At 41.3% G+C, this 24,647-nt stretch overlaps 3 protein-coding genes across 9 annotated transcripts; 2 read left to right on the top strand and 1 right to left on the bottom strand.

Annotated features, from left to right (window-relative positions):
* dtwd1 (DTW domain containing 1) lies at nucleotides 1-4,736 on the top strand. 2 transcript variants are annotated; one of them, XM_038700544.1, is made up of 5 exons: nucleotides 1-77; nucleotides 1,137-1,450; nucleotides 1,639-1,776; nucleotides 3,707-3,995; nucleotides 4,145-4,736. In XM_038700544.1, exons 2-5 carry the CDS (start codon nucleotides 1,193-1,195, stop codon nucleotides 4,372-4,374), a joined length of 915 nt encoding a protein of 304 aa, XP_038556472.1. In that variant the 5' UTR covers nucleotides 1-77; nucleotides 1,137-1,192; the 3' UTR covers nucleotides 4,375-4,736. The 2 variants fall into 2 exon arrangements, with proteins under 2 accessions (XP_038556472.1, XP_038556471.1); XM_038700543.1 differs by lacking the exon at nucleotides 1-77 and adding an exon at nucleotides 123-366.
* LOC119889736 (NAD(P) transhydrogenase, mitochondrial-like) lies at nucleotides 4,598-18,621 on the bottom strand. Of its 6 annotated transcripts, none has more exons than XM_038700537.1 (22): nucleotides 18,281-18,621; nucleotides 17,497-17,668; nucleotides 16,522-16,751; nucleotides 16,231-16,430; nucleotides 16,054-16,141; nucleotides 15,829-15,917; nucleotides 15,552-15,739; nucleotides 14,734-14,867; nucleotides 14,419-14,610; nucleotides 13,734-13,884; nucleotides 13,312-13,473; nucleotides 13,102-13,212; nucleotides 12,865-13,010; nucleotides 10,270-10,465; nucleotides 9,384-9,617; nucleotides 8,649-8,809; nucleotides 8,263-8,442; nucleotides 7,926-8,085; nucleotides 5,836-5,917; nucleotides 5,487-5,605; nucleotides 5,087-5,202; nucleotides 4,827-4,973 (listed from the first exon to the last, which is right to left on the bottom strand). In XM_038700537.1, the coding sequence occupies exons 2-22, from the start codon at nucleotides 17,624-17,626 to the stop codon at nucleotides 4,827-4,829; spliced, it is 3,216 nt and encodes a 1,071-aa protein (XP_038556465.1). In that variant the 5' UTR covers nucleotides 17,627-17,668; nucleotides 18,281-18,621. The 6 variants fall into 6 exon arrangements, with proteins under 6 accessions (XP_038556470.1, XP_038556465.1, XP_038556467.1 ...); XM_038700539.1 differs by lacking the exon at nucleotides 18,281-18,621 and adding an exon at nucleotides 17,863-17,943; XM_038700538.1 differs by lacking the exon at nucleotides 18,281-18,621 and adding an exon at nucleotides 17,787-17,939.
* An 802-nt stretch (nucleotides 18,622-19,423) lies between these two features.
* spata5l1 (spermatogenesis associated 5-like 1) lies at nucleotides 19,424-24,646 on the top strand. The gene is given in 13 exon segments (XM_038700534.1): nucleotides 19,424-19,574; nucleotides 19,776-20,142; nucleotides 20,144-20,365; nucleotides 20,368-20,391; nucleotides 20,492-20,677; nucleotides 21,551-21,835; nucleotides 21,917-22,102; nucleotides 22,932-23,090; nucleotides 23,239-23,448; nucleotides 23,547-23,774; nucleotides 23,877-24,026; nucleotides 24,180-24,305; nucleotides 24,429-24,646. Coding segments are annotated over 12 exon segments (2,253 nt in total). The 5' UTR covers nucleotides 19,424-19,574; nucleotides 19,776-19,803; the 3' UTR covers nucleotides 24,567-24,646.
* The last annotated feature ends 1 nt before the right edge of the window (nucleotide 24,647 follows it).

Genomic DNA, 24,647 nt, shown 5'->3' with positions numbered 1-24,647 from the left:
AAATTAACTAACTCAGTCCAGGACGTACTTCTCGTTAGTTACATTCAGCACACCATCGGCAGGTGAAGTCAGACAGGGTAAGAACTCTTTCCTTTGTACGGAGCAGTATTTCCGGCGCAGAAGAAGAAGTTGTAGTTCATTTAACTACATACCGGGAGACACGTTTCTATCCTGATTTTGTTTATGTGACTAGCTAGTGGACATTTTATTCCTTGCAAGTCAACATTTTGTGTTTGCTATTATCTACGTTAATCTAACTAACGTAGCCACTGTGACTTGTGTCTGTTAGTAGCAGCCGAAGCTGTTAGACGTTAGACGTTTTGGCGTATATCAAGCTTGCTAACAATCTAACTTAGCTTGAATCAGGTAATGTTGACTGTGCTGCAACGTGGGTTCTGATATAACTTGTCTACCGTCAGATTTCAGTGTGATAATGAAAAGAGAGATATGAAGAAAAATGTTAACTGCATGTTGTGCTCTTGTTAAGAACATTAACACAATGCTAATGTGAATTACAGTTGTATGTAGCGCTAGTTATGCTGCTTGTGTTTAGCTCACTTTTCATTTCTTCACTAAATTAACGTTAGCTTTCTCATCTAACATTAGATAATGCGCTCTGCACCTAAGCTAGTTAACGTTAGTTAGTGCCAGTTAGCAGCAGTGTTTATATTGGCTTTGTCAAGTGGAAAGTCTTGTAGCTAATGGACTGAATCTTTCAGGTTAATGCGATGTTGCAACAAGTCCCCTCCCTCTTGAAACTTATTTCCTTGTTTCCTCTCTTCATTGCTGTCTATGAAACTAACCAATAGCGATACATCAAATATGAGAATATTTTGACTTATAATGTGCCAGTATTTTGTTTGTGTATGTGGATGCTTTCATGTTTAAACTAGGAAGAGCTGATGTGATGGTCAGAAAAGATCATTATTTAGCTACTGTGGATATAAGCAGAAACATATCACAATACCCAATATCTCCCAATTCAATTCATCTGATTTGTCTGACAAAAACTTCTTGCTTGTTTAATGGATTTTCCACATTATTGCACTCTACACTTTATAAAGTTATGTAAATGTTAGATTATTTCTGTTAATATTGCTAATATTTGCATGGTTTGTTTTGTCATTCTGGTTCAGCTATGAACGTGGGGCCCACACGCTTGTACTTGTCTGTCAACATTTGAAGAGCAAGCATGAGCAGCCTGGATCAACACCAGCGTCTCCATCCTAGTTTCCGTGACAAAACAACTGTTTCTAGTGATTCATCAGATGCTCATGAGCTTGCCAAACAGCCTCTCCAAGGTCTAATATTGGCATCACATGCAGTGCTGGAGAAAGCGCAGCAGAGGGGCAGGTTGAAATGCTCTAAATGTGGAGGATCAAGGATGTTCTTCTGCTACACATGCTGCTCATTAGTGGGTGTCACTCTGCAAGAAATCCCCTTAATCAAGGTCAGTCAGAGGTTAGGACTCACTTGATTGTTCTTTTTAACAGAGGCCTTCAGCTCTGGAGTTGATGTGATAGTATCCTAATATAGTGGAAAATGTTATGTCATGTCTTTGATGTAAGATCTATGAAATGTTGCGTATGGTTGAAGTATCTTCAGGACCTGACTCTTCATATTGTATGTTGTGCCCAGCTTCCCGTGAAAATAGACATCATCAAGCATCCCAATGAGACAGATGGCAAGAGCACTGCAATCCATGCCAAGATTCTCGCACCCAGTGATGTCACGATATACACATACCCCTGCATACCTGACTTTGAAAAAGACAAGGTCAGTTTTCATCATAAAAGAATGAAGTTTATTTAAATCTTTAAGTGTCATTGTAAAGCTGTTTACTTTTTGGTTGCAACTAATCATTATTGATTAATCAGCCCATTATCTTCCAGATAATGTCCTCTTAACGAGAAAAAAAAACTAAATGTTTATTTATACTTATGCACATATGAATTATACACAGCCAAAGCGGCTGGAAGAAGGAAGGAAAAAATAAACTATTCACAGTTTGGCAAAAAAAAATTAAAATATGGCATTATGTGCTTCCACATAGAGAGGAATCTACAAAAAATAAAATCAAAAAATCTAATTAAAATACCTTAAAAGAAACCTGTTAGTTTTGGCCAATGTCACAATTAAGTCAGTACAGCACCAAATCAAATTGGTATGCTACAATAAGAAATTACAGGAGCCCATCAGTTTAAAGGTGCAGTGTGTAAGAATTGAGACTACACTCCACTTGTCCACTCTCCACTTGCAGCATATCTCACATCAGGACAGACTGCCGCTAACTGCCATTTGTTAGCTATTTAGCCACCCAGAGAACATGGCCGGACCAAACACAGCCTCTGAGACAGACAGAGGCCAGTTTAATGACAGGGAATACAGTGCCAAGGAGATTTACAGCAGCTCCAAACAGGACTCTGACTCCGGGGATGACAAGGAGGATTCAGGCAGGGAAAGGAGAGAAACAAAACAAAAGAGGAGCGATAGGGAGGCACCAGACAGACAGGGTGTAGAGCCAGAAAAAATAGATAGATAGAGATAGATAGATAGATATAAAATTTATTAAAGGTGTAATTTGGCAAAACCAGAGTTGGTGATTGTTGGAACAGTGGTAATACTAACCACAATGATTTTGGTTAGTTTTTGTTGTGTTTTATGATGAGTTAACAAGGCAATTAGTTCAGTGAAAGAGAAACTTCAATTTCTAAGCTTTACTGTTGTATTTTTATTTATGATCAGGCAAATAAGTGTATAGATAGCTTATTTGTTATAGACAAAAAAACAGCTGAGAACTTGTGTAATGTAGCAAATTTGCTGCTTGCACATCAAACAACCACACACACACTATACAGTGTGTGTCAGGTAACATTAATAGACTTGCCCACAGACATTCAGTTTACTTTCTAGTTTGCCAAGCTGTTGTTGTGATGTTAGCTATTGTAGCAGGAGAGCTATGAGTATTGATGTTCGGAGCTTTTGTGCCGACTCTGGAACAGTCTTGTCCTCTTTATATGTTAGCTTCGCAGCAGCAGCTGTAACAACAGTATGCTAACCCACAACTTGGCTAATGTTAATTACATTACTTTCTATGTAGTTATTCACTCTTTATGGTATTGGATTTCTCCAGAATCCCCTTTTCCCCCAAACCTGAATTGTCATTGCAACTGACTTTATTTATGTTAATTTTTTAATGCAAGCAGCTGCTTTTGAGCAATGTTGATACTTTTACTATGCACTAAATTGTTATTGAAGTAAATGCCTCTTTTTGTCCATTATATATTCCTGTATTTGTTGTAGTAGAACTCATTTTAGATTGATCCATACTGTATACAGCTTTCTAATAGAAAAAATGTGGTATCTGAAATAAATTTGGAAAGTCTGGTCAGTTGCTGATACTCATATTTCATGCATGGCATGTTTTCATTTCATGTCTAGTCATATTAAGAATAAACAGATACTGTAATTTGACTTGACTTATAGAATTACAGTGGCTTTAGTGCACAAGCCATGTATGTTTATTGGTTTTGACAGTTTTACTTTGCATGCTCATCTACTTTACTCAATTGTTGAATTATTATAGTTTTGTCTGTATTTTGCTCCTATTTAACTCAGTTTCAGTACTGCCTAAATTTAGCCTTAAATCATGTATTCTAGTATTGGTTTGTATGAAGGTGTTCCAATAAGACTGTTGTCTCTCCAGGTGGTGTTGGTGTTCCCTGGTCCAGGGGCTGTCTCAGTTCAAGACATGATGCAATGTTTACATGACTGGAGTCACAGCAGGTCACTTTACTCCTTTGATGAACCCTGCATAAAGAGGGTCAAAAGTGAGGAAGTTCAAGACGCCACACACACTGCAGAGAACCCAAAGTCAGGGACCCCAGATGAAGCAAAGGGCTTTGAGTCAAGGGTCTGTCCCCTGCAGAGGGTGGTCTTCATTGACAGCACATGGAACCAGACCAACAAGATCAGCACAGACGAGAGACTTCAAGGTAATCATGAAAGACTGCATTTGTGTGGCTTTTCAAAGAGCTCTGACTGTTGGTGATTTTAAGGGGCAAATTTACTTCAATCGCAATTCTGTTTAACATGATCTCATTCAGTGTTCCTGTGTGTTTAACAGAGATGTGTTCTCTTCCAGATTTGCTCCGGGTAGAGCTGAAGATGAGGAAAACATGTTTCTGGCGCCGTCAAAAGGGAAAACCAGACACCTACTTAGCTACTATCGAGGCTATTTATTATTTCCTGAAGGACTTCCATGAGCATTGCCTTGCTCAGGAGTATAATGGAGAATATGATAACCTTCTTTTCTTCTACTCTTATCTGCACTCAGTTGTCAACAAAGCTAAGACTTCTGCTGGAAAGTGCTGAGGAAAAACTGACATCAGCTACAAGAGACTGTTAAACTATAACTGAAGGATTGATTTATGTGCAAGCCCTGATGTCTGGTTTTAAGTTCATTGTGGTGTCAACTGAGACTTAAATTGATCTTTTAGGGCATTTTGTTTTTGCTCTTCCCACCATACTGTGTTGTAAATGAGTACAGTTAGCCTTTTTAAAACTTAACATGTAATAATGTGAAAGGAAGTCAGGCTTCAGAAGCATTTAAATATTTTTATTTACAAATCGTTACACAAGTTATCCCTTATTCTCAAAAAATTCTTATGAATCTTGGGCACCTCTGTAATAGTATCACATTTGTTGCAGACCCAATAAATCAGTTCCCCAAAATATACTGAAAGCCAATGCTGGAAATATGTAAGTGTCAACATGCCTCTGTATTTGACAACTACAATCCATGATGGTAAACTAATGGAGAGTCACTAATAGTAGGCCTCTCTGATCTTGGCTTGCAGGCTGTCACATGTCTTCTTGGCATCTCCCAGCAACATTGATGTGTTAGGCTTGTAGAAAATGGGGTTATCTACTGCAGCGTAGCCCACACCCAAGGTACGCTTCATCACAATCACCTGGAGGAGTAAAATTCAGAGTATATTTACTTTTTGTACCACATCTAAAATGCAGTGACATTGTTGGTGCAGCTTTACATATCAAAGATAGTACAAAACATAAGCAGACCAACCTGTTTGGACTTCCACACCTCCAGGACCGGCATGCCAGCAATTATCGAGTTGGGATCTTCTTGTGCTGCAGAATTCACTGTGTCGTTGGCTCCAATGACCAGAGTCAAGTCTGTCTCTGTGGGCCACAAATATTTATACAGAAGATAGATGAACACAAACCGCCAGAAAAATTCTGCAATTGTCCTGACAAATGTTACTTGGTTCCCTGACACCACACTTATCTCCCTTTGTCATAAACAGAACCATGTGTCTCAGGCTGCATGCCTAGTTGCTAAGAAAACAACAGTTGCCCTGATAACATGGCATGTCTAATTATCGAGGCGCAACACTGGCTGCTCAAAGCAGTAACTATTAGCAGCTCTCTTTAGATTTTTTTTTTTTTTTTATTAAAGCATTTACCTGGGAAGTCCTCATTGATCTCATCCATCTCCAGGACCACGTCATAGGGAACACCAGCTTCAGCCAAGAGGACGTTCAGCTGGCCAGGCATGCGTCCGGCCACCGGGTGGATACCAAACCTGTTGGAGATGGATGCAACACATTACTGCTCAAACGCTTTGATTTTCACTGAAAACTCACTACTCCCTGATCTATGATGCCCTGCTCCTGTAGTGCCAAAAGTACAAATGCACCCGTCTCTCAGTAAACAAGTTCAGATTTGTTGTAAAGCACAAAAATAAAGAAAGCACTGGTAGAATATACAGTGGTAATTCTTGTTTATAAAAAGGAGATGTGTATAGACATTCACCTGACATTCTTGCCCTGTTCCTTGAGCATCTTCACCATGTCTGCAATTGGGTACTGGGCTTTTGCTGCACACAGACCCCAGCCTAAACAAAACAAAAAACAACAACATACAGAGAATCAACATGCAATGCCCCCCCCCAAAAAAGCAGTTTTAATATTGTCTGGAGATTTTGAATACTTCCCTTGTTGCTTGAGTTGATGATTCAATAGCATTTCCTATTCTTGATTAATGTTTGGTCTATTGTCCAATTTGAATGTACTGTATAACCCATTTCAGACATTGTTCATTTTTAGATGAAAGCACAACAATCCAGTAGGGGTTCAGCAACAATAAAAACAGTTATTCCTCTAGCCTTCATTCTTTTTGTCCCACTCTCCGTGTCCTTATCTACCACAAGTCTCCTCACTGTATTAAATCAGTGGTTTATTGGTCTGAGACATTTTTCTTAGGGAAAAGTTTGCATGCGTGGTGTGCATTTGGGTCCCCTGCATGCAAAGAATCCCTTTCCCTGTGTCTGCATAACCCCTATTTAACCCTGGTGTTCAGATACCATGTAGAGTTCAGCATTACCCCTAATCGAATTTTCTAAGCCAGTCGCCCATAACCCATATTCTTCATTTCCCAAGACAACTGGAGCCTTCTGTTTCCTCACTGCTGGGCTTTGTTGTCGACAGCGCATGGCGAAGTCTTGAGTCTGGACTCAAAGCTCTTATGACTTTTCACTGTTTCACTAATCAAACCAGTATGTTGGACCACACAGCTGTCCATTCGTTGGTTTGGAGCCACTTGAGAACAATGGCTATCTAAGACTGGTTCTTCTTGCTCAGGCCACTCAACAACTACTGAGACACAAGTTTGGCTTTTTCTACTAAATGAATCAAGATGTGGTCATCAGCTCACGCTCAAAAATCAAACCCATCATTCTTTAACTCTTTTCTAACAAGTACTGACACACAGATATTATATACTGTGCTCAAGATCAGGTGGCTGTTGGATCAATTGTGAACAAACTGCCCCCTCTTGTGGTTTTGGTGCTTCAATAGTTTAATTACTACCATATAAAATCAGTCCATAAGCATCTAGCTTTCCCAGAGCTGCTGCAAAAACATTTGATCCACATTTTGGCAGAGCAGTCAGGCTCAGCCTTTTTGTTAGGTGAGATTAACTGGATGAGAGCGATAGTAGCTGTTATTTATCTAGTCTGAATAGCTGCAGCTGGAGTGCAGAGGAGAATCCAAGCTGTCCAATGATGAAAGAATGCGATATTAAAAAGTTGTGCTGCATCTTCGTCTCTGATGTCAAACCAAACATCTTTCTACACCTGTCTCTCCCAAAGGCTCCAGTCTTTTTCACAAGTGTCTCCACTGTCTGCTGGGAGGAAGGCCTTTTTCTACTGAATATGTATGCATGGTTTAAAATTACTGCCAAAGTCTTGTAAAACTGGTCTTTACCTGATTAAAATGAGAAAAACGACAGACTTTTGCAGGTTATTTTTGCAGGGGTCACATTTGAATGGTTTGGTTCAACCAAAATTCTAACTTTATTCTCAAACATACATGTTCACTACTATGCAGTCTGACCATGAGCTATTCAAAATAAAATTATATCAAAAATGCTGAGATGATGAATTGCCTTCAAGTGATTTCACTTGAATCTGACCTGTTGGGTCTGAAGACTGCGAGTTTGAAAAAAATAATATCTGAGGGTGTGGAGAAGTGAGGTTACCATATATCTATAGCCCACTCATCTCCGCTTGAGGCTAGCGGCTCAAGGCTACATTACCCGCTACTGGCATAACACCTGCTGCAGCAATTGTAATCTTTTTTTTTTTTTTTTTTTTTTTTTAAACTGTCCATCATGAGTCCGACAATGTTGTATGGGCACAATGCTAAAATCGGTGGAGTACTTGTTTAACATTAACATGTTTAGCCAGTTTCTTCAAAAAACCTCTGTCACTTTGTTTACTGTATAACAAAAATGCTTTGCCAACCTTAGCAGGTGAGCCCATATGGTAATTTCGGCCACAAAGTTGAAAATTACAATGCATTTGTGAGTCCACTTTTTATTTATAATGCATGTGTTGCATGTACCTGGTGTGATAATGATGCTGCTGGCTTCTTTGATTATGTCAATTGTCTGGTCCAAGTTGACCTCAGTGTGAGTGCCAACAATCTCCATGGGCTTACCCCCCGCTGTGGAGGTGGTGCCGTACCCACCCAGGATCACATTGGGCAGGGAGCGGTTCATAGCCTTGGAAGAGAATGACATTAACGCCATTGCAGGTAATTGTGGTGAGTATACTGTGCAAGTTCAATTTTATTTATATAGCACTAAAACATAACAGAAGTGATCTCAGGGCACTTTTCATATAGAGCAGGTACTTTTTAATATGTTCACACATGTGGTTGGATTTGTGCATCTACTCACCACACACATGATGTAGGAGAGGATGGCACCGGAGGAGCCAATCAGAGCTCCGACAATCGTCATGAGATTGTTGTCTAGTAAGAAACCTTCAGCACAGAGTGCCCATCCAGAGTAGCTGTTCAACACGGTGATGACCACGGGCATGTCAGCGCCCCCAATGGCTGCTGTCAGGGTTACACCCTATGGGAAGGAGTTAGTAAAACATTTTAAAATATACATATATATAATTTAAAGCAATGTATTAAAGTGTTTGAAATTCTAGTACATTACTTTTTTTTTTTTAAATAAATGGATAAAGTCTATTTTTACTGATAGTTGCGCATCTTTAAATCTGAATAAATAAAAATTATTCCCCTGTTCAAGCTTAGTGAATCATTGAAACTCACCATAATAGTGGACAGCCCAGACACTCCCACTAGACACCCCATGCCAGTACTGTAGCTGGAACTGAGCATAAAGGGCACCATGCCTCCTACTGACGCTGCCATCAGGCCAGCGTTTAACATGTGCCGTCCCGGCAACATCAGGGGGGCGGAGTTCAGGATGCCTACAACCAAAGAAATGTCAAACATTTTCAGAGCAGTCAGTTACTCTTTTGTAAGGCTTAAGGGAAATAATTTGACACGATAAGACATGTAAACAAGCTTTTATGTTAAGCAGCGTTGAGTGTCTTTGGACTCTCAGAGGCCTGTGGAGGCCTCTAATCAGCTGACTAAGAGTCTGTTCCATCCACAAATCAGACATCAGCCCTCCACCAACCACAGCCATGCAGCTGCTGCCCTGTCCTACCCGTAAGAAATTACCAGAAAGCTTCTCATGTGTTCCTCTTGATCAGTTGCACTACAATGTAAGTTAGCGACTGCTGACACATGCACACAAACCCCCATTCCAGGCCTGGATTTACCAGGGGATCTTTGGCTTTAACTAGATGAAAGAGATAATCAGTGCCAGAGAACACAAAGCTTAGTATGTTTATACTGAGATTAGTGTGTGTCTGTGACAAATCAAGATCAGACTTGTAAACACAATAGTCTAGAAATTGTAAAACTTGTCACATGCACAATATCTATGTACTTATATACTGTAGATATTACTAATATTTTTAAAGTAAAATACATTACCTTGAAGCTTGCCGTAGGCCACCAGTGAGCCACTGAAAGTGACACCTCCAATGTAGGTGCCCAGATAGGCCACGGTCTTGACTACACCAGCGGCTGGGTGAGTGTCCAGGTGGGGGTACTCAATCATGAATTCTGCCACACAGGTGAGAACAGCTGCCAACCCCACAAGGCTGTGGAAGGCCGCCACGAGCTGCGGCAAGTCTGAGATTTCAATACGCTTGGCAATGGTCAGGCCTGCAGTAGAGATATGGTCAGTTTTCAGGAAATGAGTTATTACAGTATGTCTGGTTGAGTCAAGCACCAGACACCGAATTTCTCAGCGGCTATGTTTGACTACAAAAATGTCAAAATATTCAATTAAAAAAAAAAAAAAAAAAAAAAAAGCAAAAACACTTCACACTCAGTTAAGTGTTTTTCCTCAAAAACACAGGGCCACTAATTTAACACAGTAAACCCTCATGCTATGTTGCCTGTCTGTCTCAAGATAATTTATCATCCTCCTTTCTTAAAATTACTATCAACATGTACAACATTCACACAGGATGAAATCTCTGTATCGGGACAGGATGATTGATGGTCTGTTATGAATTAGCAAAGAATTCACACCCTGAAGGACTGAAGGAGTTGCATGCAAAGTTAATAACATGCAACTTATTCGTGATGGTCTTGCAGTTTTCCCAAACAAACTGTTAGACTTGAAAAAGGAGCCCTGCCCAAGCTTTAGTCATTTTGTTTCTTTTTAGACTGAACACAGAGATGCCTCGTTGGCAGTGAGGCCTGTCTGTCAACCGTTTGTAAAGAACAGTTTTTCTGCCAAGGAATGTTTGCAATCATGACATCATGTGTATCTCAATTGTAAATCCTCTAGAAGCAGAGAACTACCTACCCAGCGTTCCCCCAGTGGCCATGGCCAGAGACATCTGAGACAGCAACTCTGGTGAGGGTTTGAGGGCACCGAGGGTGGCAGCGATGCCCCCTGCCACTCCCATCATACCCAGGGCATTCCCCAAGCGACTGGTGCGCTGGGCAGAGAGGCCTGCCAGTGCGCCAACACAACACAAGCCTGATCCCAAGTATATCATCTGAGGTTAAAAAAAATACACACACACACACACACACACACACACACACTTTAAAATTATAGTTAAAGTTACATCACTTAACAATTAGTCCTTAGATCAGCAATAAACTAATTTGAAGGTATGAATAAAGTCTCAATTTAAATACTGTAGAACTTCAATTAAAGCCTGGTCCCAATTTGACACCTGTCCCTTTTACTGGTCTGGTGGGGCTGTTTTGACAAATAAATGCAGGTCTCAATTAGAAGCCTGTGCTCTCATTTATAAAACTCTACATAGAAAAGACTCCTAAAAAGGTTGAGTATGTTCAAAACAAGTGTGTATGCACAAAAATATTCTGATTTATAAAACGGCGCACACGTCCTACGCCAATTTCTCTTTAGAAATCACAATCAACTTGAAATGTGGTGAATGTGAGCGAGCTCCTTGCCCGACCCTTTAAACACCTACAGTTGCCCATAAATGGTCAGTGAAACACCGCTCATTAATATTAATACATACTGACTGCATGAATAAAAAGGAGGCAAATTCTGACAGAAAAAAAAATATATATATAGAAATTTAACCTTGTGTGACACTGAAGCATGTTGTTTGGTGGGTAAAACGTGCACATACACACAATGCTTGTGTACCGGAGGAAAGGGGACACCAAAGCTCCACCCCCTTATAACCGATCTACAGGAAGGTGCATCCCTCCTGAATAGTGATGGAGGTGGAGGGGGACACATACTGTACATGCAAGACACACTGGATGACTCAGGTACATAATTTGGATTCCCTCTTTTGAAAAGAGTGTAAATCAAATGCATTCCTCTTGTGTTTAAACATTTAGTCTACACAAACGGTCTACTCATTAACGAGGCTGCCAAGGAGTTAAAAGAAATGACTTGTTTTGTGTCATAAGCGGTACACTGAAAGATCTACTTAATAGCGTTACATTTTTCAATCCCGTGTTTTTACAACACACACACACACACACCTGATTACAATATATAAAAACTATGCACTTGTATTTGCTCAACTGAGGCAACGAAAACGGCATCAATTTAAGTGTAATTTGTTCTCCTGTTTAACCTATTTATGAGAATAAATTACACTGCATTCACAAATATCTCCGTTTGTGTTCATTTCCTAAGTCATGTTTTTGTATGCGCTGCAACTGATGTGATTTGTTTTTGTGCAGAAAACAAAAAAACCAAATGGGTTTATTTATTCAGAAAGGCTTTCATCTGTTTGGCAAATTAACTAATTATTAAATTATATTAGGTTTTATTGGCCTATAATACTCAGAGGTAATAGTTCGATTTATTTTAAACGTTAGTATCCATTTCAATCGTTATCCGTTCCACTTCCAATCTCATGGTCAAATCTTTGCAGAGGCTTATGAAACAGGGATCATGCCATTTTGGCTTACATGGGTTGCTTAAGGTCTGATTTTACATAGGACTACCGGTTTTCTCTCAAGTTAATATACAGCCTATTGTGATAAATAAACAAACACATAATGCTGTAAACAAAAATGTGAAAAGAATCTTTTAAAAAGTATTTTTAAACTGCAGGAATAAATCCAAAATTGTAACCCTAACCAAGAGACTAAAAAGGGTACAACATGAGTTGTGCATGCACCTCAAGGAACGTTCATATCATTTATCACCAGTGATGAACACCACAAAAGATTATTATATCGTTTTTCAATAGTACTTGGAATAGGTGCGTTGCCATTCTCGGCAGGCATGCACAACTCCGCACAAGACCAGTGAGTGCAGGTGAGCAGAGCAGAGAGAAAAGGGTCAACAGTAAGCCTCAATTTAGCTTTAAAAGCACAGTGCAAGTTACAGTGACTAATAAATGGAGACTGTGGCTTCTAAAAATTAAAGCACAGCTACCGTGTGTAAAGGCAAGACTTCACAATTCTGATTTGAATATGTAAATTCTTAGTCGGGGACACACCTAATGGACATCCTACACATCGTTAGATTCATTTTGCAGAAACAATGAGCCCCAAAACATTATTCATTGGAATAGGAATTAAAAGCCTGTCTATTACAGACACCTGTCCCAAATATAGCCAGGGTGAGTTTAGTGATTTAAGAATATAAAAGCCTGGGCTATTTTTTTTTTTAGTTTTACGGCAGTCATTAGAGCTGAAATGATTAGTCAAATCGACAGAAAATTAATCAGAAACTATTTTGATCAATTTAAGTCATTTTTTAAAGCAAAGTTGTTTAGACCATCTTTGGAATTTTGGCCGCGCAAAACAAGTAAAGACATCACCTTGAACAGAAGTGTGGTAGACATTTGTCAGCAATCGACATAATAACAAATGCCACCATAATACTCAAATAAAATTTACAAACAATAAACTGACTATAAAAACAATGATGAGATGTGTATCATGTCACCTGCTCAATGCTGTATCCAGCGGCCACTGAGGCTCCATATCCCCCAACAAATGCAGCCCCAGGCAGCGCGTACAGGTAGTTGTACTCAGGAGGATCAGTGGGACGCTTGAACATGTCCAACATCCTCTGGGTGATCAGGAAACCACCTGGACATACACAGAAATTGGAAAGGTTTAATTTCATTGGGTGGGCAATGAATCTTCTTGGCTATTGTTATTTTTGTGTTGAACGTCAGACCGGCAATGTTGATTGAGGAAACAAAGGCAGCAGCAAGAGCAAGACTCTCGGGCAGGGAGGAGGGTGTGAGACCTCCTCCCATCAACACCAGACCTCCAACTGCTGTCAGACCTGACAGAACATCAAAAAAATATATATATAAATAAAAGATTAAGACATACTCTCACAAAATAAAAATCATCTCATAACCATCTTATATAGACTTCTGACCTGAGATGGCATTGGTGACAGACATGAGGGGTGAGTGCAGAGCGGGGGTCACGCCCCACACGGTGTGGTATCCCACAATCCCTGCCAAGCCGAAGGTGGTGACCATCTGAGTGAAGGCTGCGTTGGGAGAGATGATGCCCAGAGCCAGACAGGAAGACACACCTACAGAGAGAGAGAGACAGAGCAGTTTACATGCCTGTGTGCAGATCTAATTTTAGCAATTTAGGCAAAACACCACTAATGAACTGTGTTCAAAATTTCTGTTGGGTAATTGTATAATTTAATATAAATTTTATTTGTTTTTCGTTAATGAAGGGTATTTTCTACCAAATTCCTTTTAAAATAGCTTTTGCATTTCATAACACATGAAATTGTTCAGTTGTCTAAATATTTGTGCACAGATCTGTGTATTACAGTCTGACCTGCAGTGTAGACGCCAGCAGAGGTCATGGTGCGTTTGAAGGGAGAGATCACCTGCCTTTTCTCAGCCTCCAACTCAGCAACTGTTTTCTGTTTTACAGGGGCTGGGGGGGCTGTTTTAGGAAGGGGGGCCGGGAACATGTCCTTGCCTTCCTGGACACATCAGAAAACACCCCAATAGGATCAGTGTGAGAACGCAGACGACGTCCACAGAGTTTGCGTGAGAAACACATCAAAACTTTGGAGTCTTGCATTGTAGGAGACCTTGCCTGGACGGTGGGAGCACTCAAAATACAAACCCATGGACCGCAAAAGGATATTATGCTGAACAAACAGCAATCACGAACTAGTTACCAGTGGTTTTGAAAGATAAATTCTCTTTTAAGGGGCCTTAATAATGCTTAGTTTAACAAGGGGTAAACTGATATGTCCTGTTGAGGTTGCATGTGTTCTCTGCCATAAACAATGTGTCAAAGCCAAAATTCCTGGAAAAGTATATTTTGAAATGTTCATAACATTCTTGCTGGGATCCAACAACAGTTATTCCCAGTTGGGACTGGGTTTTTAGTACTTATTTGGCATAGTGTTCTAGCATGACAGGATCCGATAGTTCATGCCGAGATGGTGGGAGCGATACCAGTGAGTATGGACGCTGCCAGTAGATAGTTACCACAAATAAAAACTCACCTTCATAACAATAGTCCCACGGATGACATGGTCAATTGTTCCATAGTCAAATTCTTCTGTGGGCTGATAGTGGAAGTACTCCTTGTCTGGGCTAATGGCCTTCAGCAGCTTCAGTACGTTGTTTGAATACAGAGTGCTGGCCTGGGTGGCCAAGCGGCTGGGCAGGTCTGTGTAGCCAATGTGTGTAACTCCCTAGTTATGAAAACAAGTGCATCATTAGTACATTTTACACAGTGTTGAACAAAGAATAAAACAGGCTTTTACAGGATTTCTTTTGTCGTTAATCAAAATCCGCTGGCAATGCAGAAAACTCACCTTGTAAACGTACAGTTCTCCAGGCTTGGTGGTCTCAATGTTGCCCCCTGCCTCTGAAGCCAGATCCACCACCACAGAGCCATCCTTCATCGACTCCACAAACTCCTTCTTGATCAGAATGGGAGCCCGCTTCCCTGCATGGGAACAGGAAACAGCGAGACAGGTGAGATGCATCAAATGTTTGTGATAATATCATGCAATTTATAAAAGAAAAACCAAAAAATAAAAACCCACTTAAACCACAACCCACCACACACACGAGAAAGTCAAAGGAATCCACAATAAAGATGCATTAATGAAGTTTTGGCCTCAAGGGGGGACAGAACATCATGTTAACAAGCAACAAAACAATTAGGTTATGGAGTTGCTATGGCTTATGTTAGGAATTATTTGTTACTTGCATAATCAGACACGAAGCATTGTTAGCATTTACGTGAAGGCATGTGTCTGTCTAACAAAGTTCCAATATTTATGGTTCTTTCAGCTTTGTTTTAGTCCCCACCACCTCCTGATAAAAATATCTAAATGTCTTTAGCTGCTAGATGATCTTTGTATCCTCACCAGCCAATCTGAAAGCTGTGTGCAGGCATATTTTTCCCGGTACGTTTGTTTGCTTGAGAGTAGCCAAGTCTCAGCTATACAAGTAAATTTCCAGGCCGCTGAACCAAAATAACTCAACCTGAGGCTGAGCAAAAGCTCGGTGGATTCATCACTATGAATCATCCCTTTCATATTTGTCATTTGGTTTAGGGTTACCATGAAAAAAAAAGGGTGATCAATGCAAAACATAAGAGGTAGAAGGTACCAGGGCGACTGACCTGGAATCAGGGCAGTGCTGATGACAATGTCGACCTCTTTACACTGCTTGGCGAAAAGAGCCATCTCAGCCTCAATAAACTCCTTAGACATCTCTTTGGCATAACCGCCAACACCGTCGCCAGACTCTGCGATGTCTACTTCTAAAGGCTCTGCCCCAAATGACTTGAACTGCTCCAGAGCAGCTGGCCTGACAGTCAAGAAACAGTTATGATCATCCCAACCATCACTCAGCCTTCAGAGACATAATGTACCCCCCCCCCTCCATCCATCTTATACCTGGTGTCAAATCCTCTTACTATGGCTCCCATTGACTTGGCTGTCCCTGCTGCTGCCAAACCAGCCACTCCACCTCCAATAACCAGGACCTGTGTACACCAGAAACATCCATATGCATTATTGTACAAGGGGGAGATAGACTCAGCTCACTGTTACATATTGAGGTACGTGGAAAAAAGGGAAAGATGGTAATCATGTTGACTTGGGTTATATGTAGACAGTTACCTTAGCTGGGGGGACTTTTCCAGCAGCTGTGATCTGACCAGTAAAGAACCTGCCAAAGTGGTTGGCAGCCAGAACCACAGCCTTGTACCTACAAAAAGTCACATCTTCTATAACCAGGCATTCCTGAGCAGCTACAAATATATGAATCTGCATGTACATGTATATTTTTCCTTTTACCCCGCGATGTTAGCCATGGAGCTGAGCGCATCATAGCCCTGTGCGATTGTGACTCTGGGCACCTGGTCCATGGCCAGCACAGTGCTCTGCCTCTCTGACAGCTTCCTCATCAGCTCTGGGTTCTGTGCTGGATAAATGAAGCTAACCAGCGTTGACTTTGACTTCAGGAGGTCTGCCTCGCTCAAGCTGGGGGCTCGAACCTAAAGCAGAAAATTGATGTTACAGGAGTAGAAATTCAGTAATATCTTAGAGTTGTTTTATTAGAAGAGCCAGTAGCAGGTGTGTATAAACCTTGAGGACCAAGTCTGAGCCGAGTGCTCCTTTGACGTCGGTGATGGTGGCTCCAGCATCTCTGTATTGCTGATCAGAGAACTTAGATTCCTCTCCAGCTCCACTTTCCACCTGCACGTTGAAGCCCTGTTTGACCAGCGCCTGCACCCCCGCAGGAGACAACGCCACACGACGCTCATTCTGGAACGTCTCCTTAGGAACGCCAACCACCAGGTCCTTGTAGAGCACACCTGAACAAACAAACCAGCTGACTGAGTCTGCAGTGCATAAAAAGCATTTTTTTCCCCAAAAAGAAATTCAGATGAAAGTTAGAAGCTTTCATAAAAAAATAATATATTTTTTGTGCAACATCATAAGAGAGCATGCGTATAGAGCTGAGTATGTTTGGCTGGGAACAGTGTCATGTTACACATTTCTCTCCATACATGGAGTGGTGACCTCGCCGCCATGGAGACATTATTAGCAGGTGATTGGCTCTGTGCCAGCACACACGGATAGGGGCCTGTACTCCCATACAGACACACTCAAAATTCAAACTTAAAAAGCACTCAGTAACTTGCAAACTTTTCACAAACAGTCTGTGACATGTGTCCCGTGAAGAGCACCGACTCCATAAACAAATGTCTGTGAACAAAATCTTTCAGACAGCAGTTAATCTTTTACATGTCACCTTTAACTGACCTCTTATTTGTTCTTACATGTTAGCAGCTCCTACCAGCCAAGTGAGCAGAGCTGCTACCAGGTTCACTACAGCTTTCCCTATTTTGGGAAGATCTCTAGAAACCTGCTGCAAACAGTTCATGATCTGTGGGGTTTTCCACTCTTCTGGCCAGAAGGAACGTGTCCTTGAGTGAACTGTTATGCTCTCATTCCTCAACTCAATAGACAGAGGAAATCCAAACCAAAGACAGCAGGCCGTCGTCTATGAAAAATATTTTACAGTTAAGCAGAGAGATTTTAACTGTACTTTCCTACCTCTGGAGGCAGTTTGGTCCCATAACACAGGGAAAGTCCTGAAATGCCTCCTTCCAGGTATCTTCTGACAGACCCTTCGCTGGAACAATATAACAGAAGAGCTGGAGATGGAGCGCAGGAGGGTCGACATGGCCTCTGAGCGTCCTCCCTGAGACTCCCTCTGGTCTCTTGACTATGAACACAAACAAGCAGAGGTAGGTGATACGTTAACACTACTTCTGCATCTGCTGTCAAATAACAAAGCACATTATAAGCTGCCCCCCCCACCAAATAGGTCCTGAATCACACACTCAGGTTGTCTGTGCTGCGAGGCCTTTCAGACAGCAGAGTGATTTCAGCTCTGCAGGACGCAACAGTCACACTCACACTGGGACCAGGGTGGATTACAGACTCCGGGTTTGTTCGCGAGATTATGACGGCACGGCGTGGGGGGGGTCCAAGTCTGGCCTAGTTGTTGTGAGCAGGAGCAGAGACAACCAGGCAGAGAAAAATGATGTGAATGTTGTGAGGCTAGAGGGGACAGCTCAGGACTCAGACACAAACCGTCTTACACAAGCAAACTGTAAAACAAATGAGGCGTTTAGCCTACAAATACTGGCCTCTCAAAAAAATACCATTTAATTACCAAAAGACAAATAACATTGTGGAAACTTGCAGTACACTGCTTGTTGTGGTATTTGCTATTTATGCATTCATTCATTCACTGAATCACGCAGTTAATCAATGTCCTTCATCCTCCACCTTTTAGTAATCCATCATAAAATGGAGTAATTGTCAGACTTGCCTTTCACAGTTTCCACAAATTGCAGGTTAATGGTTTAACTTTCCCTTTGCAGCAGGGTCACCTGTGAGACGTCCTATCCAAAATCCCCTCGTCTGCTAGCGGGGACGGACCAACGACCTTCCGCAGTTTCGATATCACTGCTGCACTATTTATGTATAAATAGCAAACCATGTGACCTAACTCATGACCACCCTTGAAGCAGATAAGCAGGCGACCGCTGCTTAACACTCTGCCACACTACCTGCGAATTAATGGCTGGATTAACATGGTTATCAGAAAAAGTCATAGGTAAAAATGTTTAAAAGTTATGAATACGTGGACGGTCTCGCGATAATCCCTCTCGCTTCCTACGCAGCTCTAAACAAAACCGATGTTAAAGTAGCACAACACGTAATTGGGGGGGGGGTATATCTATATCCATTAGCCACAAATTTGTTTGTATTTTTTAGGCTTCCTGTATTTTCTTTTGTGTGCACAAGGTGACGCCAGAGCGCCACACAAAGGTGAAACACACAAGTTGTTGGACAACCATGACTATTCTCTGGCTTTCTCTCTCGTGAACGTGCTTAAATATGTCGGTTTAAACTTGATAATCTTTGTTCCAAACAATTTTGTTTTGCCAAATATTATTTACATATATATTAAATAAAAATTGTATTTGTATTATTATGTTTATATTTTTTGCTACATAACTTAACAAAATGGAATCATTTCCAACAGTAGTGGCATTGTAAATAAAAAACAGACCTAACTGGTCAATTAGGAAGAAATTAAATTGAAATTGAAAAATATTGAAAAAATATAAAACACTAAAAGAGAAAGAAATACAAACAAACAAAAACATGAATATAGAGGTAAACGCTAAAGGGAGTATTATATAGACCATTGCTAATAATTCAACAGTGTTTGGGCATTTATTTATTGACAAATATAAGAGAAAATGATAAAACATTAAACGTACAATGTACACAAGGATGACTGTTTTCCAAAATCGCATCTTATGTAAAAAAAATAATAATAATAAAATAATGGAATTAACGGTCAGATAATAACATTTGTCTTACATAATAATACCAAAAAGTATTTATTTTTTTTGTAAATTCATAATAATACATTTGCAAACCAGGTTCCGCCCATAGACACTATAATTCCGCCTCGTCTCGCACAGTAAAATGTTTTGGTTGGCCATCTTCTTTTAACGCCACATGGATTTTGTAAACACTGGTCTGTTCTGTCAGCGCCGCTAATACTGAAAACATTTTAACCAGCATTCACTGGTGTCCTCTATTATCTGGTACGTAACTGTGTGACAGTTTAAGTTTAAAAGTATTTATCGCAGCTTAGAATGAAGTTGTAGCTAACAGCTAGTAGCATGTAGCCTAGCTAAAGTTTACACTGCAGCTAAAGGAACGACACTCGCTTCACTCCTTCTTTTTACTGCTCTGCTAATTAAGAAGTAATGTTATCTGCTTGCCTTTCTTCATTTTGCTGTCAGTGAGGCTGGTGGCTTTTGATGGACGAGGATGTCTCTGAGGCTGCTGTCAGTGGACCCATCAGACCAGGGCTCTCAGAGATGCAGGCTCGGTCCAGGCTTGATGTCAGCGCTGGGTCTGAGTCTGGGCTCCCCTCTGCTGGTGACTGTTCCCGGGGGAAGCTGTCTGTGTACCGCCTGGCCACGGCCTGACCTGGCAGAGGGCTTCCTGCAGATGGACCTGAAATGTTCTTCCCACAGCCTGATCGCTCACCCACCCACACATCTCACCCTGGACCCTGGTCAGCTCACACCTGTACCCTGCCCCAAACTGAAAGGTGTTAAGATAACTGTGGTAGTCCAGAGTGTTGACTTTAAGAAACACACCTCCTCGCCTTGTTCACGAGCTTGTGAAAGACTTGCTGAAAGGTGTATATGTCCACGAGAAGTATGTGATAAACCTGGAGGATTTTGATACAGAAATTAGATATGTTGTCATTGAAAGCATCAATCTGGATTTTGCCAGTGCTGGTTTTATCACCTCAAAAACTAACGTGGAGATAGCTGGTATCCAGACGGTCCAGCATTACAGGGGTCACCTGCAGACCAGTACATGGCCCCGCTGGGGGGTCTGGAGAAGGTCAGCATACATTCACTGTAATGACATTATTGGTATTCATGCAGAGTCTGTGTTCCACTATGTGCCAGCTACATTTGTTTTGTTTCTTGCTGTATTTTAGGTGAGCGCCTCCCTGAGAGAGATGCTGCAGCTGCCCCTGCTCTATCCAGGCACCCTGAGCTCTCTTGGTGTGTTGTGCCCCAGAGGTGTACTCCTGGTGGGGCCTCCTGGTGTGGGCAAGACCCTACTGGTCCGCAGAGTAGTGGGGGAGGTGGGAGCGGGCCTCGTGGTGGTCAGAGGGCCAGAGGTAAAAAAAACAAACAAACATTTATATTACATTATTATGTTAAACATTTTGAATCACATTATGTGTAAGTATGTTTAGAAAAAGCCATTATGATGTAACAGATTGTCTGAAAACTCAGTCGAGAAGCTGATGAAAGAAAAAGTAGCCTGACTTATTTGGCTTATTTCCAATATTGAGATAAAGCCTTCCTTTTTAATTTGAAACACTGCCTAGTAAAACCACAGATATTAAAGGGTAAAATACCTACCTCAGTAGATCAAAAGCTCTGATAAATTATCCGGTTGAGAAATTAATGTTGTTTCAGGGTTTATATGGTCATATCACCCTACCCTAATTTAAGGGCAGCAGAGTAGTAGAATATCATATCCAAGCAGAAATACTGCCATATAACTACATGTGATTTAACCCAGTCAACACTAATGTATTTAATCATATACTGACATAGCAGAAAATCTTAACTGTCCATAACAAAATTACAAGAGGAAACTCAGTTTTATTTGAAAGCGATCTTCCTCCTTCACAAATATTCTCAAATAAAGAATGCTGCTCCAATGAAGCCAAAAGTAGAATCTTTTTACATTATAATATGACTCCGTAAGTGTATTTGCCTTACAGGCTACAAAGAGTTGTGCCAGAGACCTTTGATGTTGTTGTACATTTTAGGGGATAGAATGAGATTAATTTAAATAAATTACTTAAAGCGGCAATATAAATCTATATTCAACCCAACTCTTCTTTTTTTTATGGACTGGGACACTGATTTTACCATTAAAAAAACATACTTTCCTACCTCTGTTTTTTTTGTAAAGGACTTTGTGCAGCCTATTATTATTATATTAATATTATTAATGGTAATTGTAAATTCATTTTCAGGTGGTGGGATCACGGCCAGGTGAGAGTGAGGAGAAGCTGCGTGCTGTTTTTGAACGGGCTCGATCTGCAGCTGAAGAGGGTCCATGTGTGCTATTCTTAGATGAGTTGGACTCTCTTTGTCCAAGGAGAACTGGCTCGTCTGCACCAGAGAACCGCCTGGTTGCTCAGCTTCTCACACTGATGGACGGGGTGAATCAGTCCGATCGCTTCCTCATCGTCGGAGCCACCAACCGGCCGGACAGCTTAGACCCAGCACTGCGCAGGCCTGGAAGATTTGACCGAGAGGTACAGATGATGAAATATATAGTACATAATAATAAATGTAAATAAACCTTTGAGGCTCTGAATTGTATGCCTTTTCTGCAGGTTGTTATTGGAGCTCCCACTTTGCAGCAGAGAAAAGCCATCTTGTCTGTTCTGTGTGCAAGGATGCCTGTATGTTCCGGTGTGGACATGGCAGAGCTTGCACAGAGAACTACAGGTTATGTAGGAGCAGACCTCAGTGCCCTGTGCAGGGAGGCTGCCATGCACGCTATACGGGAAAACTCAAAGGTAATTACAGAAATCATGTAATGTATCATATAGAAACCAAACACTAATATTTTATTACTTCTAGGGAAACATTTTAGCTCCCTCCAGACCTACGTGTAGAACCTTCTATCTGTTACAGTTCACACACTGTCAAATGTGTCTCAGATAAGTTGTGATTGTTTGATTTTATATGTGGGGGAACTACAACTGTTGCTGACAGGAAAAACTCACATTAGTTCTCCGCTTTCCAGCTAGAGATGAATATTTTGGTAGTTATTTGGCATCCCAGCATGTATTAAAACAGAGTTGTGGCATAGTCAAATCAATGGGAAGTGAGTTAAGCAAGTGTAGTAGAGGCTTCAGCCAGCAACTGTGAACCAATGTATTCCTTCAGGGCAGTTGTGATTGTCAAAATTACGTCCACAAAAGTTCTTTTTTTGGCCGCTGACAGGCTCAGACTGTTATATGAGGTGTCTAACAGTATCATGGAAAGGATCCCTATGAGTAACACCCGGTAACACCCTTTGTTTTTAACCTGAAACAGAAGGACAATTCTCGCACAATTTCCCCAAAGAATACATTCCAACCACTGTAGCCGGTTTGCGGCTGCCAGCTGAAGCCATTCCTGCACTGATTTCAAAAGTTTTGTACCTCCTAGTCATTTTGACCCTAAAATAAGAAAAAACAAAGATGCACTTGTATTCACACTATAGTGCATAAATGGGTGTAAACGTGTACCTGGTAAACCTAAAATGTCAGATTCTAGTGCATTATCTTTAACCTTCCAAAGTGTTGAATATATAGGTTTAAGAATGATTTTTTTCTTGTGTTGCCTTGTGATTGTTTGCAGGGTTCAGGAGAACAGGCAGTAGCTATGAAGCACTTTCAGGAGGCCCTGAAGTCGGTGGGTCCTTCCTGCCTGCGAAGCAGCCTGGGCAGGACAGAGCTCTCTCCAATGTCTTGGGAGCAGATAGGAGGTCTGGATGAGGTCAAACTCAAACTAAGACAGGTGCATGAGTGGCTGTTCTTGAATTGTACAACGAAAAATACAAAGAGTTTTCATCTGAGATTGTTTACTGATAAAGATCAATAAAACCTGTGTTTGGAATTAATGGGTTTAATTTTCCCTCCATCTGTCTTATGCCTGAACATCAAAGAGTATTGAGTGGCCGATGAGGTACCCTGAGGCATTTGTTCGTCTGGGTCTGTGTCGGCCACGTGGCGTGCTGCTCTACGGACCTCCAGGATGTGCAAAGACTACGCTTGTCAAGGTCGCAGCCACCTCATCTCACTGTGCCTTCCTGTCTGTCAGTGGTGCTGACCTCTACTCTCCCTATGTCGGAGACTCAGAGAAGGCCTTAGCGCAGGTATTTTCTTTTCACAGTCTGTGACAACACCTGTGAATGGTTGCTGTGTTTGTGTCCTCCTGTCTGTTTCATCATAACACCTGTCTGTCCACATGTAGCTGTTTTGTCAGGCCCGGGCCTGTGCTCCCTGCATCCTGTTCCTTGATGAGATTGATTCTCTGATTGGCTCGCGGTCAAACAGTCAGACAACTAACAGCGTACAGACACATCTCCTGTCTGTGCTCTTAAATGAGATGGATGGGGTTGGTCTAAAGACGCTGGAGAGGAGAGGGACTGAGAAGATCCTCCAGGCAGAGGGAGTGGAGGAGAATCATACACTTGAACAGGTTAGATATTGAAATGTCCCTGGGACTGTCTCTCAACATCTGATCAGAATGAGGTGATATAGTCAACACTTTATACTATAAACTGTTTTTGCTCTTTGACAGCTGGACTGCCATGTAACTGGACTGCCAACTGTATGCAACAAAGATGTGATGGTGATAGCCGCCACAAACAGACCAGACTGCATAGACAGCGCCCTCCTCAGACCTGGCAGGCTGGACCACATTATCTATGTCCCACCACCTGATCAGCTGGTAAGTTATTTACCTCAAGGCCATGACATATTTTAAAAGTTACAGTTTAATGGCAATCTGGTGATTAAGTTTTTTTTAAAGTGATTTCAAACATTTGTATCTGTAATTAACTAACCCAGTAAACGTGTCATTGGTGTCATTACATGTGTCTAGGCTCGTCTTCGCATCCTGAAGATGTGTACAGAGTCGATGCCCGTGGGTGCTGATGTGTGTCTGGAGGAGCTGGCCGCAAAGACCGAGCTTTACTCTGGAGCTGACCTGGAAAATCTGTGTAAAGAGGTAATGTGAAGGCTTTATTTTCTTACATCTGGCTATAAGATACAAAATGTAATCTGGGTCCTAAATGTTGACGTAGACAAACGGTTAGAGTAGGAATACCTGAAAAATGTTTTTGTTTTCCAGGCGGCTCTGTTGGCGCTACAAGAGGAGAACATGGAGGCTTCTGTCATCAAACACACATACTTCCTCCGGTCCCTAAGCAAAATGAGCCCCTCTCTCACTGCCCAGCAGATCCACACATATCAAACGTCACTCAGATGACAAACCACATATGAGCATGTTAAATTGTATTATTACACAAACATTGGTTTGAAATAAAAGGAGTAAAACTTTGAACTGTAT

The sequence above is a fragment of the Micropterus salmoides genome, unplaced genomic scaffold, assembly GCF_014851395.1.
Source record: "Micropterus salmoides isolate LMB-PRFRI ecotype aquatic unplaced genomic scaffold, ASM1485139v1 Ms_hic_scaffold_6, whole genome shotgun sequence".
NCBI lineage: Eukaryota > Metazoa > Chordata > Actinopteri > Centrarchiformes > Centrarchidae > Micropterus > Micropterus salmoides.
Note: the sequence above shows the minus strand (reverse complement) of the source record. Positions and strands in the feature narration are given on the sequence as shown.

Bases quoted from the DNA above. Each gene is read 5' to 3' on its own strand.
- LOC119889736 (XM_038700537.1), bottom strand. From the start codon at position 17,626: ATGTCGACCCTCCTGCGCTCCATCTCCAGCTCTTCTGTTATATTGTTC. The intron at 16,142-16,230 runs GTAAAAGGAAAA...GACTTTTTGTAG, and splicing joins TCCATGGCTAACATCGCGGG to GTACAAGGCTGTGGTTCTGG. The intron at 10,466-12,864 runs GTGACATGATAC...TTTTAACCTCAG, and splicing joins CTGGATACAGCATTGAGCAG to ATGATATACTTGGGATCAGG.
- dtwd1 (XM_038700544.1), top strand. From the start codon at position 1,193: ATGAGCAGCCTGGATCAACACCAGCGTCTCCATCCTAGTTTCCGTGAC. The intron at 1,777-3,706 runs GTCAGTTTTCAT...TTGTCTCTCCAG, and splicing joins CTGACTTTGAAAAAGACAAG to GTGGTGTTGGTGTTCCCTGG. The intron at 3,996-4,144 runs GTAATCATGAAA...GTTCTCTTCCAG, and splicing joins CACAGACGAGAGACTTCAAG to ATTTGCTCCGGGTAGAGCTG.